This window comes from Anabas testudineus, chromosome 10, assembly GCF_900324465.2.
Source record: "Anabas testudineus chromosome 10, fAnaTes1.2, whole genome shotgun sequence".
In the NCBI taxonomy this organism is placed as follows: Eukaryota; Metazoa; Chordata; class Actinopteri; order Anabantiformes; family Anabantidae; genus Anabas; species Anabas testudineus.
In genome coordinates this window covers 23,035,016-23,053,053 of record NC_046619.1, presented here as the reverse complement: position 1 = coordinate 23,053,053, position 18,038 = coordinate 23,035,016, and the positions used below count along the sequence as shown (strand labels likewise).

The following is an 18,038-nucleotide window of genomic DNA, read 5'->3' as shown; positions in this document are numbered from 1 at the left end:
TTGGTTCTTTGCGTTTTGACAGACAAAGAATGGGCTTCTGGTCAAGAAACTGGCAGAAACATAAGTGCACAGTGAGATTTGCCTTATGATGCAAACATCTGTGAGAAAGCAAATATATTGTTAGGCAAGAATCTAAAATATGGGAAGGCAAGGGCAAGGCCTGGGGGAACACAGAACCAGGAAACTTGTGGCAGGGTCATGGCAGGTGAGAAGCGGGTATGGATGATGATGATGTGGCAGGTTGATGAAGACTGAGGCAATGACAAATGACATGCATTTATACGTTGTCAGTGTGCAGCTGGCTTATCAGGGCAACAAGTATTTAGGACACAGCTACTGAAAAAAATCCCAACAAGTGCTGGTTAACTGTCTGACACCACCATTTAATACTAACAGTCACACTGGAGCAGTAGACAGACCTACACTCTCCCATCCTCACTTGAATTACTTCACGCCAATGAGGGCACTTCAAAACTGAGATATTCATAATCTCAGAAACAAATGTGAAATGAAATTTTAGGATAACAGGCTCTAACTAAATGGTGGCTAAAGTTAGCCTCTCTCACACTCCAAAACAGGCCAATTTTCAGGCCAATTACAGGGTGAGACAGTCAGGAAAGTTTAGAGATATTGGGTGAAACTATTTTTATGGCTCTGGTGGATTGAGTGCTGGTTAAGTAGCATGCTTATCTAAAACAGTTATACCTTAGTTTAACTCAGCTGCTATTCAGGGTTTACAAAAGTCACAGGCGTGTCTACACACCATATGCTGCAAACTAACAGGAGAAGAAGAGACTTAAAGCACTGCTACAATGTCCAAGTAGTTTGATGAAAGCAGCAGAAGGTGATCAGTTATTTGACATAACCCAACCAGTCATGTAACATTATGATTTACCATATCCCAGTCTTTCCTCAATTAGAACTTGCATTGCATTCAGTAGCATTTCTCCTCCAGTTTTTCATTATCTACATGTTGCCGCAGGAAACTGAGTTGCTGGCCATACTCATGCATGATCATGTTCTGTGTAAACGCACATTGGAGCATTTTTATGGCTATGTTTTAAAGTGCAGTGTAATTAGGCAAAGGTGTCTTAGAGAGGGGGACACCTTCTCTTTTCTTCATTTTCTCCTGTTCTGTTAGTAGCCATATTGATGAGCTGTCACTAGTCCATGTATCTTCTACTTTCTCTCTCTTTCTGCTTACAGTTCTGATAGTACCATCATTTCTAGTATTTATATAGTGTTGAAATGTCACTACTGTTTATGACAGTAGAGATACCTCATGATCATTACATCACGATCAAATAAAGCCTTCTCTAGGTCTGTTTGATGTGGTACCTCAGTGTGTATTCCCTAACAGTGACTCAGCATTTTCAGTACGCACTATATTCAATTTTAAATGATTAATTCAAATACGCTGATTGACTGACATGATGTATGAGCACAAACCAGTCTCAATCGTTTGAGTTCACCATCAAATTAATAACCTTAAAAGCCCTCACAAATTAAAAGCCCTGAATTTGGTTGTTAGTGGCATTGTACTTAAGTACTTGTATACTTACCTTCTTACTTATACTCATTTCTTTGTCCTTCCATTCATTTATGCTGTACTTATCTTCTAAATATTCAAGTTTGTGTAGTTGAAGTGATTGTACAGAGTGCCACTATTAGGTTTTTACAATATACAGTTTTTTTTTTAATGCAAATAATAGTTTCAGTTATTTCAGGGGAAATCATTCAGACATTTCTCATTAATGTTTTAACAAAAAGTATTTTTTAGCATTAATATTTTTTACAGCATACTTGTTATGTCTAGTACCAGTAGGTAGTAACTGTATAAGTATGAAGTAATAGTAAAATAAGCAGTAAATGTATGTAAAAGCTATGTTTGCCCTCTTTTTCCCCATTTAAATGTGCTCTCTGCCTCACTTTCTCATTTACTTCCTGTACAGGCCCCAGTTAAGGCAGAAAAATGTTGCGATTGGCTATTGTCGTCATGTGACCACAGTAGCCAATCGCAAAATTCCTCTGCCTTAACCAATTGGAAAATTGCATTATTTCGCCTGCACTACTGGAGTGTGACCTGTAGTAGGAGTGCTAGAGCACTAGCTTGCACACACACATCCGACATTACTAGCTGAATGTGGACCTCTTCTGAAATTTATACAGATGCTTCAATAGGGCTAAAGGAGGCTATCCTAGCAGTTTCCTTGTGTGGACCACCCAAAATGTCCTCACAAGTAAAACTGCCCTCACAAGTAAGGTGTCCTGTCAGGGGTTGGTCTGCACAAGTATAGCAAGACAAACCCACAGATACACACACACACACACACACACACACACACACACACACACACACAGACACACACACACACACACACACACACACACACAGATACACACACACACACACATAGATACACACAGACACACACACACACACACAAGATACACACAGACACACACACACACAAGATACACACACACACACACACACACACACACACACACACAGATACACACACACACACACACACACACAGATACACACAGACACACACACACACACACACACAGATACACACAGACACACACGCACACACACACACAGATACACACAGACACACACACACACACACAGATACACACAGACACACACGCACACACACACACACACAGATACACACAGACGCACACACACACAGACACACACACACACACACAGACACACACACACACACACACACACACACACACACACACACACAGATACACACAGACACACACACACACACAGTGTTAACCTGCTAATTGACTGGCAGCTGATTGGTCGATCGTCTGTGTTTTACCCTCCGCTACTGTAACACAAACCTGTAGGTCAAAGGTCAAACCCCCAAAATCCACAATGTGTCATGTGACCCTTTAATAGCCAATAGGAAGTGGAGACTGTTGAATAAGAAAAGTGTGAATCTGCCATGACCTCTGACCCCTGACCTGTGACACTGAGACAAAAAGGTGCCGCTGGACTTACCAGAAAAATTTCTGGTGGCCAACATGGTGGTAAGAATGGCTCCCTGAAGGAAAGGAAGGAAAGGAATGAGGGAAGGAAGGAAAAGGAGGAATGAAGGAAGGAAGGAGGAAAAGAAAAGAAATGAAGAAGGAGAAGGAAGGGTGAGAGGAAAGAAAGAAAGGTTAGATCAACAAGTGTAAAATAACGTTGGTTTGCTTTGATAACTTTTAGGGTAACACTAACCTTTACATAAAAAGACAAACATTAACTTTTATTTACTTAAATAACTTGTTTTACTTCTTTCCAGTTTGGTAACGTGACATTAAAACAGACGAGTGACACGGTTTAACGGTCACCTCGGTTTTCAGATTCAGTGAGTGGATTATTAAATCCTCCGACATGAAGAATCTGAATGAAGCTCTGCAGCTTTATGTGGATTCCTGGAGCTTTATTGTGGAGGGACGTCAGAGACGATGATGAAATCACACTGAACCAGAAGTGCTTCATGACTCAGTCTGTCTCTGTTCAGTGATGGATTCAAACTGAACCCACCTTCAGTTTCCTCCTGGCATTGAACTTCTTCAGACACTCGACTGTCTCCTGTCTGTGCATACAGGACGCCACGGTGGAGCGATGCTGCAAGGAAGAGTACACATCATCATCATCATCATCATTATGACCGTGACAAAGAGTGTTTTAAGTTACTGTGTGTAACTGCGTCTCACAGAGATCCAGGGGTGTTTGAGCGCCTCAGCAGCTGTGATCCGTTTGGCCGGATTGATGGTCAACATCTTATTAATGAGATCTTTGGCTTCAGGAGTCACCGTGTCCCACTCTGGAGAAGGAAACTAGGACACAAAGAGACAGGGAGGGAGGCATCCTGATTTACAAGAAAAATACACTCTATATACTGTTTTCTTCAAATAACAAAAGGAAAGGACACACGGAGAGGAATAATGTGATGAGATGAGAGATAAGTACTGTTTGGAAGGACAGAAGTAAATGAGAAGGAAGGATCAAAAGAGGGAAAGGATAGGAACAAATGAACAAGATAAGGAGGCAAGGAAAGAAAGAGAAGAGACAATGGACAAAACAAAGAAAGGAGATGAATAGATAAAAAGAAGTTAAGCAAGACAAGGAAATTGACAAGGAAATGAACCAAGACAATGAGGTTAGGAGAGGGAACAAAAGGAAAGAAAAGTGAGAAAGACAATACAGCCAGGAAAGGAAGCAAGGAGATGAGAAAAGTACAGACTAGAAAAGTAGGAAAAGGTGCTAAAAAAGTGAAAGAAAAGAGACAAGGAGGTAAGTGAGGAAAGGAAGAGGGAGTACTGGAGAAGGAGGCAAGGAAAGGAGAGGTACAAAATGTCAGAAGAAGATGAAATAGAAGACATGGGGAGTGGATGAAAGGGTAGGAGAGAGGAAACGAAGAGTCATGTGACCTACATCATAAGCTCCAGCTTTGATCTGCTGATAGAGACGATGTTGATCTTCATCCCAGAACGGAGGATAACCGACCAATAGGATGTAGAGGATCACACCTGGGAGGAGAGGAGACAAGGACGCAAAGTGTGACAGCAGCAAAGAGACACTAGAGACATTGGAAACAGTAGAGACAGTAACAACGCTAGAGACAGAATCGACAGAGACACTAGAGACAGTAACAATACTAGAGACAGAATCGATAGAGAGAGTAGAGACAGAATCGATAGAGACAGTAGAGACAGTAACAATACTAGAGACAGAATCGACAGAGACAGTAGAAACAGAATCGATAGATACAGTAGAGACAGAATCGATCAAGACGGTAGAGACAGAATCGATCAAGACAGTAGAGACAGTAGAGTCTGACCACAGGCCCAGAGGTCGACTGCTTTTCCATACGGGTCCTTTCTGAGGACCTCTGGAGACAGATAACCTGGGGTCCCTGCAAAGCCTGTAAACACACACACACACACACACACAGTGTGTTTGTTAAACTGCAATAAAAACTCAGTAAAAAGTAGAAACATGAATTTCAATAAACATTAAATTCCACACAGAATCTGGTACACTGCAGTACTAGTACTAGTAGTACTGCAGTATTGTCAGTAAACTCTGGATTCCTACCAAACCAGGCCTGCTGGTCTCCCTCCACCTCGATGGCGAGGCCGAAGTCGGCCAGTTTCACCGCGGCTCCTTTAGACTTCGAGGCCAGCAGCAGGTTCTCTGGCTGTAGACACAGGACACACAGTAAAGGTGGGGACACACCTGAGCACCACGTGAGACCAAGTCCAGATCACAGGCTGGTACCGGCCGGACGCTCTGGTGGTTCTCATACCACGACAAACTGTAACCGGCAGCATGTACTGTTTACATCACAGTTAAAATTCACACCTTAGTGGTTTGGTGCCCATATGGAGACAGAACACCTGGAGTTATTAGGATTTAGAACCTGTACAACTACACCTTCTGTCCTCAGTCCCTCTAAACGGATCAGAAAGAACTCCCCAAAAAACTGTAATGTGGGAAAAACGAAGACACCAGAGGAAAGATCCTGCTTCTAGGATGGACAGACAACACAGACATATTCCATCATTGTTTTCCGTGTTTTCCGGGCTGCAGTCGAAGGAATTGGTGCTAAAAATGCTGCAGCGTTGGAAGATCTCCACCTGATGAGACTAGTTTGGAAAGCTGAGCCTCGTATTGTCTGAAGATAAACTTTTCAGTCCAGATGGAGGACTGTGGGTTCTGGCCCACATTGCTTACATATGGAGCATCTTTCTTAAAGGACAGTTTTAATAGGAGGCTAATTAGTTTCCATGGAAACGTGCAGGCGAGGTCCTGGATGGACAACATCAACAGAACGGAAACCTCACCTTCAGGTCACGGTGGACCACCCCCATCTGGTGACAGTGTAGCACCGCCTCCAGTATCTGCTGAATACAGTGACTGTTCACAGGGAGACAGAGGTCAGAGGTCAGGTTGGAAACACATCAGTCAGTGTCACGTGTGTCTGACGTGAAGATGAGCAGGGACAGGATCTACTGGACTAAAGCTAAAACTGTTCGAGCGACAAAGATGACAGAGTAAGATGAGGAGGAGGAGGAGGTGCAAAAGAAACAGGTTCATCACTGCACGGAGCCGACATGTGGTGGCGACAGGATGGATGTTTGTTTCCTACCTGGCGTCAGCTTCACTGTAATATTCTCTGGCTACGATATCTTCAAATAGCTCTCCACCTGTGACCCTGACAGAGACAGAGGCAGGAAACTCATTCAGCACACGGCTCAAATAAACCAAAGAGCAGGATCACCTGACCCTGCCCTGACACATAGAACACAGCGAATTCAAGTAAATAACGTGTTTCAACATGTGTTAAATGACAAAACCCAGTGTGACGTAGTAAAATGTAACATAACTAAATGTGTAAAATACCAACAGTGAACAAAGCTGCAGGAAGAACTCACAGGTCAAAGATGAGGTAATGATGCGCCTCCTCTGAGATGCTGTCATGTAGCCGGACTGAAAGAAGGAAAGAAACATGAAGCAGAGATGCTAAGAGCTAAGCTAATGGTTTTCTCTGTGCTAATTTATTCCTCTGGGTCGAGCTCAGATGGAGTTTAGAGGGACCCGTGTGAAATCCGGTGCCGGTTCTGGTTTCCACAAACCCAGAGTTAACGTGCTCTCTTATTATCTAGTTATTTCCAGGTCTCATCTCTTGATGAATTCATCCAGAGTAACTGTTTTTCTGTATTAATAAGGCGTCTGTTTATCATGAAATTAAAGTGACTGTGATACTCGTTGTTGACAAGATATTTCTGAACCTGGAAATTTATATTTGCACGTTCTCAGTTAGTTTAGTCTGTTTTAACTTTCCAGTAGTTAACAAATAAACTAGTTAATGAAGAACTGGCGTACATTAAAACCACCTCGTTCTGTTCTTTACATGAAACTTCCCCTGGTCGTTATTAGTCCTGGTCATTTTTAGGAATTCATTCATTTGAACCACTCGGCCAAAACAGGCTTCGTCAGACTCCCCCTGTGTCCTTTCAGCTCCAATAAAACCAGACTCCAGCGTGAGTCCAGATCCGTGCTGGGCTACAGACCTGGAGCACAGCTGGAGATGCTGCTGCCGCTTTCTGCCTCCACCCTCCTTTATTTTTTATTACCGACAACACAACGTTCCCACATTAGATGAAGAAACGTTTTTGTGCAGTATTTGTGTACTTCGTGTACACACAGCATTTTAAAACTTTAATGTTGAAGAGCGTAGAGCTGAAGGATCATTCCTAATTGATCCTCTGACACAGTTTGTCTTGGACTGTAGTCGAATCTGCGCTTCATCTGCTAAATGATCTGAATGTTCATCGTTACTGATGTTAATGTGGAGTCTGGCCGGCGGCTTCGACTGAAGGCAGCTGCTTCTCCGTCTCTGCTCTCTGCATATCTTGTGTAATCGGACGAACAGTGAAGCGGAGGAAAGAGAAGCTGCAGCCCACACACACAAATCAAATCCCACTGCTGTGCTGTGTAGGAGGCTGCCAGAGAAAAACCTGATTATTTCTCTTTGAGTGCTTTCACACAGGTACGAGTGTGTGTGTGGGAGGAGAGGGGGGTTTCATGCCTTCACCTAAGGACACTGTTGCTTAGCAACACACACACAGTTACGTAACACTGCATCACCCGCCCACACTGCGCTGCGATTGGATGCTGGGCTCAGCTGCCACCTCTCCATTGGCCGGCAGAGACCATGTGAGGTCATGATGGAACGTCGGACAGACTCTGGTTCAGTTCTGGGCCTGGACCTGGGTTTTTTCTGCTGATTTAAAACTTATTATTTCTTTAAACTGGAGCAGAAGGAGTAAAAACTCCATGAATTACTGAATCAGGCCGACAATGACAAAAATACTGCGAACAGAGCAGCAATAGAAGATACTTTACTTTGTTTAGTACTGTACTCGTACTTAGTATTAGAACAAACACCTAGTATGATTTTGAGGTATTTGTACTCAAAATACCTCATTTTCAGAATTCTTTACTTTTCTAATCCACTAAATTTCAGAGACAAATGTTTTAATTGAAATTTTTCTTTTTTTAATTTACTGCAGTTTCAGATTAGTACTACTCCATTATACGAGCAGCTAATACTTCAATACCCTGTTATACAGTATGAAGAAGGAAAACTACATTATTGTGAAACTGGCTGTTCTGCACAGTGTACGTATACAGTACGGTAAAGGTTATACTGTGTCTACTCCTCTCAGTATTTGCACTGTACAGTATTTGTACTGTGTACTGTAGCTGCAGCTGATCAGTGGATGAGGGAACCCTCTGTGTCCTCAACTGTTGTTGCCGTGGTGATAACATCCCCTCATTAATTCACCCTGGTTACCGTCAGCAAAGCCTTCGTCATCATCATCATCCATTTTTAATCAAAGCTCATTGAGATCTAAACAGTAGTACTACAGTAGTACTACAGGTACATAACTCCTGACCTGTGTGACAGTAGTAGAAGTACCCGGCAACTACAACAGTACATGTAGTAACAGTAAACAGAGTGATGATCACGGTACTCTCAGCTGCAGCAGTATGACTACACCTTTGGCAGTAGCAGCAGTAAAAAGTACAGTAATGGAGATAGTATCTGTAGTAGCAGCAGTATTAGTAGTAGTAGTAGTCCAAGCAGTAGTGGTAGAAAAAGTAGCAGAAGGAGTAGTAGTAGTAGTGGAAGTAAAAAAAAGTAATCAGTAGCCTAGTATCAGTAGTAATAGTAGTAGTAGTATTAAATAAAGTACCTGCAGTAGTAGTATTTTCAGTATTAGCAGGAAAGTCATAGTAATAATAATAATAATAATAATAATAATAATAATAATAATAATAATGTATACTTTATTAATCCCCTTGGGGAAATTCGTTTTGGACAGCTGCCAGACTGAGTCGGCGCTACTACGGGGTACGTAGTAGAATCAGTAGTGGTAGTAAATGCAGTAGTAGCAGTTGTAATAGTATTAGTAACAGTAATAGAAGACATAGCATCAGTAGTATCAGTAGGTACCAGTACCAGCAACAGTAGCAGTATTTGCAGTAGTATTTGCAGTACATGTAGTAGTACTCACCAATGTTGGGATGTTTCAGTAAACGACAGATTCGAGCTTCACGGTCCAACTTCTGGTGATCTGACAAGACAAAGAGATCACTGATCAGAGGTATTGATCACTGATCAGAAGTATTTATTACTGATCAGAAGTATTGATTACTAATCAGAGGTATTGATTATTGATCAGAAGTATTTATTACTGATCAGAAGTATTGATTACTGATCAGAGGTATTGATTACTGATAAGAAGTATTTATTACTGATCAGAAGTATTGATTACTGATCAGAGGTACTTATCACTGATCAGAAGTATTGATTACTGATAAGAAGTATTTATCACTGATCAGAGGTATTGATCACTGATCAGAGGTACTTATCACTGATCAGAAGTATTGATTACTGATAAGAAGTATTGATTACTGATAAGAAGTATTTATCACTGATCAGAGGTATTGATCACTGATCAGAGGTACTTATCACTGATCAGAAGTATTGATTACTGATAAGAAGTATTTATTACTGATAAGAAGTATTTATTACTGATCAGAAGTATTGATTACTGATCAGAAGTATTTATTACTGATCAGAAGTTGGATAAATCACTTCATTTATAACCACACAGACACAAAGTGAAGCTGAACTCAGTACTACTGTTGTACTGACGAGTAGTGCAACTGAAAAAGAAGACAGTAAAACACCACACACAGAGTCCAGCACACTCAGAGTTCACCACACACAGAGTCCACCTCAGACAGAGTCCAGAGTCCACCACAGAGTCGACAACAGAGTCCACACACAGAGTCCAGAGTCCATACGCAGAGTCCACGTCAGACAGAGTCCAGAGTCTACACACAGAGTCCACCTCAGACAGAGTTCAGAATCCACACACAGAGTCCACCACAGAATCCAGAGTCCACACACAGAGTCCACCTCAGACAGAGTTCAGAGTCCACACACAGAGTCCACTACAGAGTCCAGAGTCTACACACAGAGTCCACCTCAGACAGAGTTCAGAATCCACACACAGAGTCCACCACAGAGTCCAGAGTCTACACACAGAGTCCACCTCAGACAGAGTTCAGAATCCACACACAGAGTCCACCACAGAATCCAGAATCCACACACAGAGTCCACCTCAGACAGAGTTCAGAATCCACACACAGAGTCCACCACAGAGTCCAGAGTCTACACACAGAGTCCACCTCAGACAGAGTTCAGAATCCACACACAGAGTCCACCACAGAGTCCAGAGTCCACACACAGAGTCCACACTCAACGCTAAGTCCTTGTTCCTGCTATAGCACCCCCCAGGGGCAACAAGCTACACCCATGAATCAGCAACACGTTAAACAGAGCTAGCCTAGTGTAGCTCGAAGGCTCCGTTAGTTACGAGTTGTAGCGTAACTCCTTTTACACCAAAAGTGATGTGAGACTGATGCAACATCAGCTTTTATACAGAATGATGCAGTCATGTTAATTGTGCACAGTCCAGATAGTTGAAGTATTTCATGCATGAATTCATTGTTAAAATGCAGCAGAAACTGTCCTACAGTAATAACGTACTGACAAATCTAATGAGCATCCACCTCCTCATGAACAGATGGTTCGTCAGGCTGAAATAAGACTTTTATGACAAGACAGAGTTTGATGATTGTGAACAAACCCCCAAGGAGAACATGTTTCTGCTGTTATCTGTACAGCACTCTGTGACCTGCTCCTGTTGTTCTTCATTAAGTTCTGACTGAGGATCTAAAACCACCATCTCCCTCTGAACCAGGACCAGTTTAACCTCAGCACAGAGTAATCTGAGAGCAGCAGAGACGAGTGTCCGGCGGCCAACAGAGAATCTGCTGAGGAAGGGTTCCAACTGAGCAGCAGCTCTGAGGCTCAAAACAAAGACTGGGAACAAAAACACCTTCAGACACATCAAACTCTGAAAATCACAGGAGCCAAATATCAGGAAGAAGAAGTGAATGAAAGAAAAGTGACAGAAACGAATCCGAGCTGCTGCAGAGATGTTCAGGTTCTGTCTGAGAGTTTTCTCTTCCAGGAACAAGCGTCACCTTGGCTTCAGAATAAAAAGCAAACATCCACACAGACGGAGGCCGATACTGTGGGTTTACAGAACATTTATCAGAAGGTGAGAAAGCTTTTTCTGTTGTTGGCCATAAACTGAGGAACAGTTTCCCACTCAGGATCCGATCCTCCTCCTTCACTGGTGTCTTTAAAACTCGTCCTAATAACTCGGCCTCTCATCATCCTCACACTTTTGAATCTGGTTGTTTCTGTTCTGTGATAAATCGAGGATTTACTCTCTTCGGCCAAATGAATTCAATCAGCGTTTGTGTAAATGCTCAGATCGTTATTTAATCTGCGTTTCACAGATGTGACAAACAGGAGACTTGTGAAGGAGCCGTACTACGTGCAACAGTCTGGATCAGTTTGACAGAGCAAAACACAAAACTGCTGACATCAGACTTTTGGATTTGTCAAACACATAGTTTCTTAATTCTTTATATATTTGTATATTTGATGCTCCAATGAATTACAATTATCCATTTAAACAAAGAACAGCAGGTTTCAGGACATTAAACGTCACTACTCCAGCTGTTTGTGCTGCATTTTAAAAAAGGATGTGAAACGAACAACTGACACAGCAGCAATGAACACGAGGGAAATATTCTGTAAAGAGATCAACTGTAGTTTGTTCACAGCCCAACAACAGCGTTTTCCTTCCCGTGGTCATGTTTCTAAAAGGTTACTGCTTTGTCATGGAGATTATTTTTTGCAATAATCCAAAACCCAATAGAAAAATCCTGCTGGCTTTTGTGGAGGGAAACTGAGTGATGCTAACTTCCAGGTCTAGAGCCCCTTACAGTGTGTAACAGCTTGTTGTTAAAGCTTCAAAGTCACCACAGTTTCAAGTTGTCTGAAATGTGCAGAACACCTGAAGTGAGATCAGTGCACACATAGGTGTTATAGGTCATCCCGTTCTTAGAGTCAACTGCACAACACGTCTTATTAGACCTAAGACTTGCAGCGGTCGAGCAGGTCACGTGGTGCAGTAAGAGAAGTGTGAAGGTCATGTATCCTTCAACCCTACACACACGACAGAGGTCACGTTACTGTGGAAACGTCAGTTTAACTTCGTCATGAAGGGTCGACTTTATGACAGTATACCAGGACACCACCTCCATCATCTAACCTCTGCTGCTACTATAATTCCTCCACCTGCTACAGTAGAGCTGATCTGGACGACTGGTGGCTGCAGTCGGCCGCTAGTGACTAGAGAGTAATGACAAATGATCAATATCCAAACAGGCTGGTTTGTCGTGAGAAGCCACAGAAAACTTGATGTGATCTGCATCAGCCGTCCCCGTCTTCCTCTGCTCGACGACACTCAGACAGAAAAAGCTCTCGTCTGTTGCTTTCCTTTATACTCAGATTTCTGCGGAGCTGCACTGGTCAGGAAAGAATATCAGATGATAAGTTGTGTAATCTGTGGCTGGTTAGAGCTGAAAATCTGGAGGAGGCGATTTGGCATCAGAGCCCATGGACTTTATGAGGGTGTGAGTTTACATCTCCTGTTTTCTCCTGAAGCAACGTTTATTCTTCACATCATGTCGAAGGTTTGAAGAGAGGAACCAGATCTGTGGAGTTCATCAACACATCCAGGTCTTTAACCTGTAAATGACTTGTATGTGGACCGAGTCCACACACAACAAGTGTTTTCACATCAGAGGACTTTTCACCAATCTGTAGGATTTTAGAGAGTGAAGGGATGAAACGGACGATCAGAAATAATCAATGAACTAATGTGTGTTTACAGCTGATCATGTGAGCGTTCACCCAGATCTAGATCTGTGTTGTTTACTGTTTCGCAAGTGACTCAAAGAATTAACATGATATTAATTCAGTTCATAACAAACTATGACGTCATTTAATAATAATAATAATGATATAGTTTGATAAAAATGACTGTGATGAACTCATAATAATTCATATTCAACTATATTTAACATGGTGTTGATAACACACACACACACACACACACACACACACACACACACACAGTTAACTTTGCACAGTGTTGCTAAGCAACCGGAGGAAATCTCAAAACCAGAATAGTGATCTGGAAAAAATAGAAGAATCAACAGAAACGATCCACAGCTTCAGTGTTTCTGTCAGTTTTATCACTGTGTTCGGATGTGTGGGAGGAGAGGGGGAGGGGGGATTCATTTTACTCCTCCCAGTATAACCAGTATAACCAGTAAATACAATGCACTAACTGGTTTCCAGCTGACTCCAGTGCAGCTTTGATAAGACGAGAAATGCTGACCATAAATAAAGTTACTAAATGTACGTGGGGCCTGACTCTGTCCATGCTGCACTGAGCAGGTCAGTCTCTGCGTGACCTCTGACCCCTCAGGTCTCCTACAGTGATCTGCACCGTCTGAGAGTGGAACACTTTTTAAACCTCTGGCTTTTGCTCCTATGTAGAGAAAAATGACAGCACAGATAAAGAGGATAACCCTATTTTTGAATGAAGGAAGCAACACATTTATTAAATGGAACTAAGTTTCAGGGTGAGGTGGTCGTGGTGGACGGCCGCTCCACAGATTACTGTCACGCTGGGAACTTAAGTTTGAATATTGTCTCTGGTTTAGGCTCAAAAAACCTTTGGGTTAAGGTTAAACACGTTTTCTTCATTAGTAGTTAAGGTTAGAGTGAAGCAGCTCCGATGTGCCCTGACACTTTACCGGCTGATGTCCGGGTGTGTTGGTCTGGACTTTGAATGGACGTCATCCTGCGAGCCCCCAGGACTTTATCTGTGTAATCTCCACGTGAGCCCTTGTGCAAATACATCATGTCATTGTCTGGAGGATTCACAGCGAGTGGGAGGCTCAGCACAACACCAGCAAGTATGGGAAATATTCACCATGTTCTCTGTTGATGCATTGTGCTTCTCTCCTTGGGGAAACTGGGGTTATATACATAACACATAAATTCTCGTCATGCGACGAGATGCGGTTCTGCTTCATGTGCTGTAAACACAACACAATTGATTTCCGTGGTACTTTTTTTATACCACCTCTCACCAAAACCAAACGGACTCTTTCCTCATGTGAGAACGCACCTCACCCGGATTAAGGGATTGAGTTCCATCAGAAAATAATTCAGTGTCCAAACTAAAACATCTGTGATCATCTATCACCGTCATAAACTGATGGAGGTTCTCACCTCTGGCAGAAAGTTTCTTGGTGTTGATGATCTTGGCGGCGTACTCCTGACCTGACAACACCTTCACACAGCGTCGCACCACTGAAAATGCTCCCCTGGAAACACAGCAGCAGGAACCAGTCAGCCGGATAGACAGCAAACAAACCTTTTTATACATAACATAACTGCTCTAACAAGGTATTGTTTAGTCGTAACACAACAGTTTTCACATCTTAATGAGATATTTTTCATATTCTATCACAATATTTTTGTGTTCTAACAAAATATCTTTAAACATTTTGAACATTTTTGGATTTAAAAAATATTCTCAGTGATCTAACATAATTTTTCTTATATTGTTTTTGTTCTATCGTTTTTTTCATGTTCTATCGAAACATTTTTGAGTTCTAATAAAATATTTTCTACCTTCTAATAAGAGATTTTTTTAAAATTTGTAGTAGTACTAATAATAATGATGGATATTACTACAATTACTACAATTCAACAATTCCAAATATAACTTGCACTGTTTAAGACACAACCACTGTTACTGTAAATATTACTATGACTATTTCTGTTACTTCTTGTTCATTCAGCTCTTTGTGCTGCTACTGAAAATTACGCGTGTACTGTTATTAATTTTAAAATAACAATTGACTACAGTATTTATCCTGTCGCAATTACCACTGATACTTCTGGGTATGCTAGTGATGCTACTGCACCAACTGCCACTACTATACTGGAACTACCAGTGCTATGATGTCACACTTAAACTGAATGTGTGCAGTTTAAAATGACAATGCCCATGTGCATTATGGGAAATGTAGGATCTATTTTTTTCAGACTGTGATACTGTTACTGAGAACAATGCAATTAGATTATTCTAATACAAACATAACCACTGCTAATACTACAATTTGAACTACTGCTACTATTAATGACACACAATACAGTACATTTATTTTGCTAATAGCACTAATAATCCTGCTGCTTCTACTTCTTTTAACACTTCTAATACTAAAAATATGACTGCCGCTAGTACTAAATAGTGGAAACAGTACAGCAACTACTACTATTACTGTTGCAAATATTACCATTACTGTTACTACTGCATATATTTCTACATATATTCCTAATATTACTGCGACTGCAAAAATGATCACTACTGACTTACTACAGCAATCATCATTGGCATTACTATGTGTACTGCCAATATTATTTCGAATATAGCTGAAGCTACTAGTCCTGATACTACAAATGTTGTACAAATGTTACAACAACTAATACTGCTACTTACTCTTATTGCTAATTCTATTTGAATGACTTCTGTTGTTGTGACTATACAGTTTAATCCACTAACAATCACTTTCATAAGCAATAATAATAATCACCACTGAGAATGGTGCAACATACACTAGTGCTGCTGAAACTCCTAAGAAAAAGTAGAAATCCTGATTCTTGTAACTGTAACTGTACGTGTGCAGTTTCGACAGAGTCTGTTCTGTTTCTTATGAAAGCTGGAATCTGCCACCCACCATCACGTTATGTAAGAGACCTGGCATTATGTGTATGTGTGTGTGGGCGGCGAGTGGGCCGGGGTCAGAAAGGTCCTACACTCATCTATCCCTCGATCTATGAGCATAAAGTATAATTGTATTTACACCAACAAAACAACATTAGGTAATAATTAAAATAGTTTTCTACTTTTTTTATACAGTAAAACAGTAAATAAAATAGTTTAGTAAAACAAAAAATATATACATATATCAAACGTAATACTAAATAATTAATATAACAAATATATATATATATATATACTGTATATACAAATAAAATATGAACAGAGAAATACCAATAATACATTTTAACATAATGTAGAACAAATTCTAAATAATGAATAGTAAAATAAAAACTAAAATACTGAATTAAAGTATACTAAATAAATACTAATCATAATTCAATTGTCAACAGTAATTAAATGTAATCAAATAATTAAAACTATTAAAGTCATTATTTTGGATTACTAAAAAAGTAATATTAAATATTAGAATTACAAACTACTACAAATATTACAATATACCCAATAGCACTTGATGATGATGATGATACTCACTTGCCCAGCTCCTCATACAGCTGATACTCTTCAGTGAAACGAGTGCAGATGACCGTTGCCATGATGACCCAACGGGGCGAGGGTCAGGGGGCTCCCTGTCTGTCTTCCTCTGAGGATGATGATGGTGGTGATGAAGATGAAGAAGGCCAAGAGTTAGACCCGTCTGTCCATCTGTGAGGGATGGAGCAGCGAAGAGAGGAGGAGGAGAAGACAGAAGAAGCAGAGAGATGGAGAGGGAGTTCTGGTTCTGGACAGACGAGGAGGAGGTAGAGGAGGAAGAGGAGGAGGAGGAAGAAGAAGATGGAGAAATGATGGAGAGAGCAGTGAGGAGAGCAGCTTCTCTCTGTCCCGCTGTCCTGATCTGAGAGAGCGAGGCTGAGTGACGCTTTCAGAGACTCAACCTGCCCGCCCACTCCCCCTGCGTCAGCCAATCGCAGTCCAGGACACACACACACACACACACACACACACACACACACACACACACACACAGGGTTGCTATGGCAACTGCATCCTCTCTGTACTGGGAAGTAAGTCTGCAAACAGCTTGAGTACAAAAACTGCAGTACTTCTGCCAATAATACTGCAAACAGGCATAGGAAAAGAAATTGCAAACATTACTACTATTATTATTACTATTAGTAATACCACTGAATATATAGGTAACACTACTGCGAATAGCACTGCATGTACTACAGTTACTGCCTGAATACTAATAATATTACTACTACAACTGATAATATTTGTACAAACATTACTAAAGCTGATTCTGATGCCAAACACTGAGACAGTTTGAAGAAAGTGGTCTGAGCAGCTCGTCTGGTTCTCTGCAGGAAAACAGGGACTGTTCAAAGTCCCACTGACCCGTTAACCTCCTCAGGAAGCTAGTGACGGCGAGTTCAAACCTGAAAAACCTGCTGCACCTCCCAATATGACCCGAACACCTGAAAGTCATGTGTGGACCTTCGAGCGTGAGAACTGAACGTTTGCCTGAACACAGGTTTTTAAATGTTAGGAATGAGACTGCTGATCGTGCAAAGGAGCTCGGTCAAATCAGTTTCATTTATTTATACATTACATTCATATACGGCTGGAGACCAGGGTTCGAATCCCAGCCATGGTCTACCTCCAGTAGGTGCCTTTAGGCAACGCCTCCTTACACTGACCCTGCCTTTGGTTTGTAAGTCGCTTTGGATGAAAGCGTCTGATAAAAGACTAAATGGCAATGAGATCAGTGTAAACTGATGTTCTCTCTGTTCCACAAAGACATCTTCTGTCCTCAGAGCCTCAAAGGACAAACTCCTAAAGAGAGGCCACCGGGCGCTGGTCTGTGGACCTGGAGGAGGGTGTTCAGGTAGGACGGTACTGTGGCGCCGAGAACTCTGTAGGCGAGTGTCAGCTGCAGAGAAGTAGACAGTGGTGGAACGAGCTGCCGCAACTCAGATCACTGATTAATTATCGAGATGAGCACCAGCTGACCGACGGCTTCCTTTGTTTGGTGTTTTATTTTAAATCTGAGTTTTATTTTTGTGGAGTGTGCGACCTGTGACCGCGGGGACGGACCTCTCTTCTTCCTTTCTGTCTATTTTTAGGTCTCTTCATCTCTGGGGGGACGA

General features: G+C 41.6%; 1 protein-coding gene across 1 annotated transcript; it reads right to left on the bottom strand.

The window, feature by feature from the left end:
- Nucleotides 1-934: 934 nt before the first annotated feature.
- Nucleotides 935-16,766, bottom strand: camk2a (calcium/calmodulin-dependent protein kinase II alpha). Its single transcript, XM_026358470.1, has 13 exons — nt 16,423-16,766; nt 14,331-14,425; nt 9,109-9,168; nt 6,460-6,514; nt 6,174-6,239; nt 5,869-5,941; nt 5,120-5,222; nt 4,863-4,946; nt 4,457-4,551; nt 3,736-3,858; nt 3,563-3,646; nt 2,988-3,074; nt 935-1,021 (listed from the first exon to the last, which is right to left on the bottom strand). The coding sequence occupies exons 1-13, from the start codon at nt 16,482-16,484 to the stop codon at nt 935-937; spliced, it is 1,074 nt and encodes a 357-aa protein (XP_026214255.1). The 5' UTR covers nt 16,485-16,766.
- Nucleotides 16,767-18,038: the final 1,272 nt, after the last annotated feature.

Excerpts from the sequence above, each read along its gene's own strand:
- camk2a (XM_026358470.1), bottom strand. The coding sequence starts at position 16,484 with ATGGCAACGGTCATCTGCACTCGTTTCACTGAAGAGTATCAGCTGTAT. Across the intron at positions 6,515-9,108 it reads ACTGAAACATCCCAACATTG|TCCGGCTACATGACAGCATC; the intron begins GTGAGTACTACT and ends TCCTTCTTTCAG. Across the intron at positions 3,647-3,735 it reads TCAAACACCCCTGGATCTCT|CATCGCTCCACCGTGGCGTC; the intron begins GTGAGACGCAGT and ends TCTTCCTTGCAG.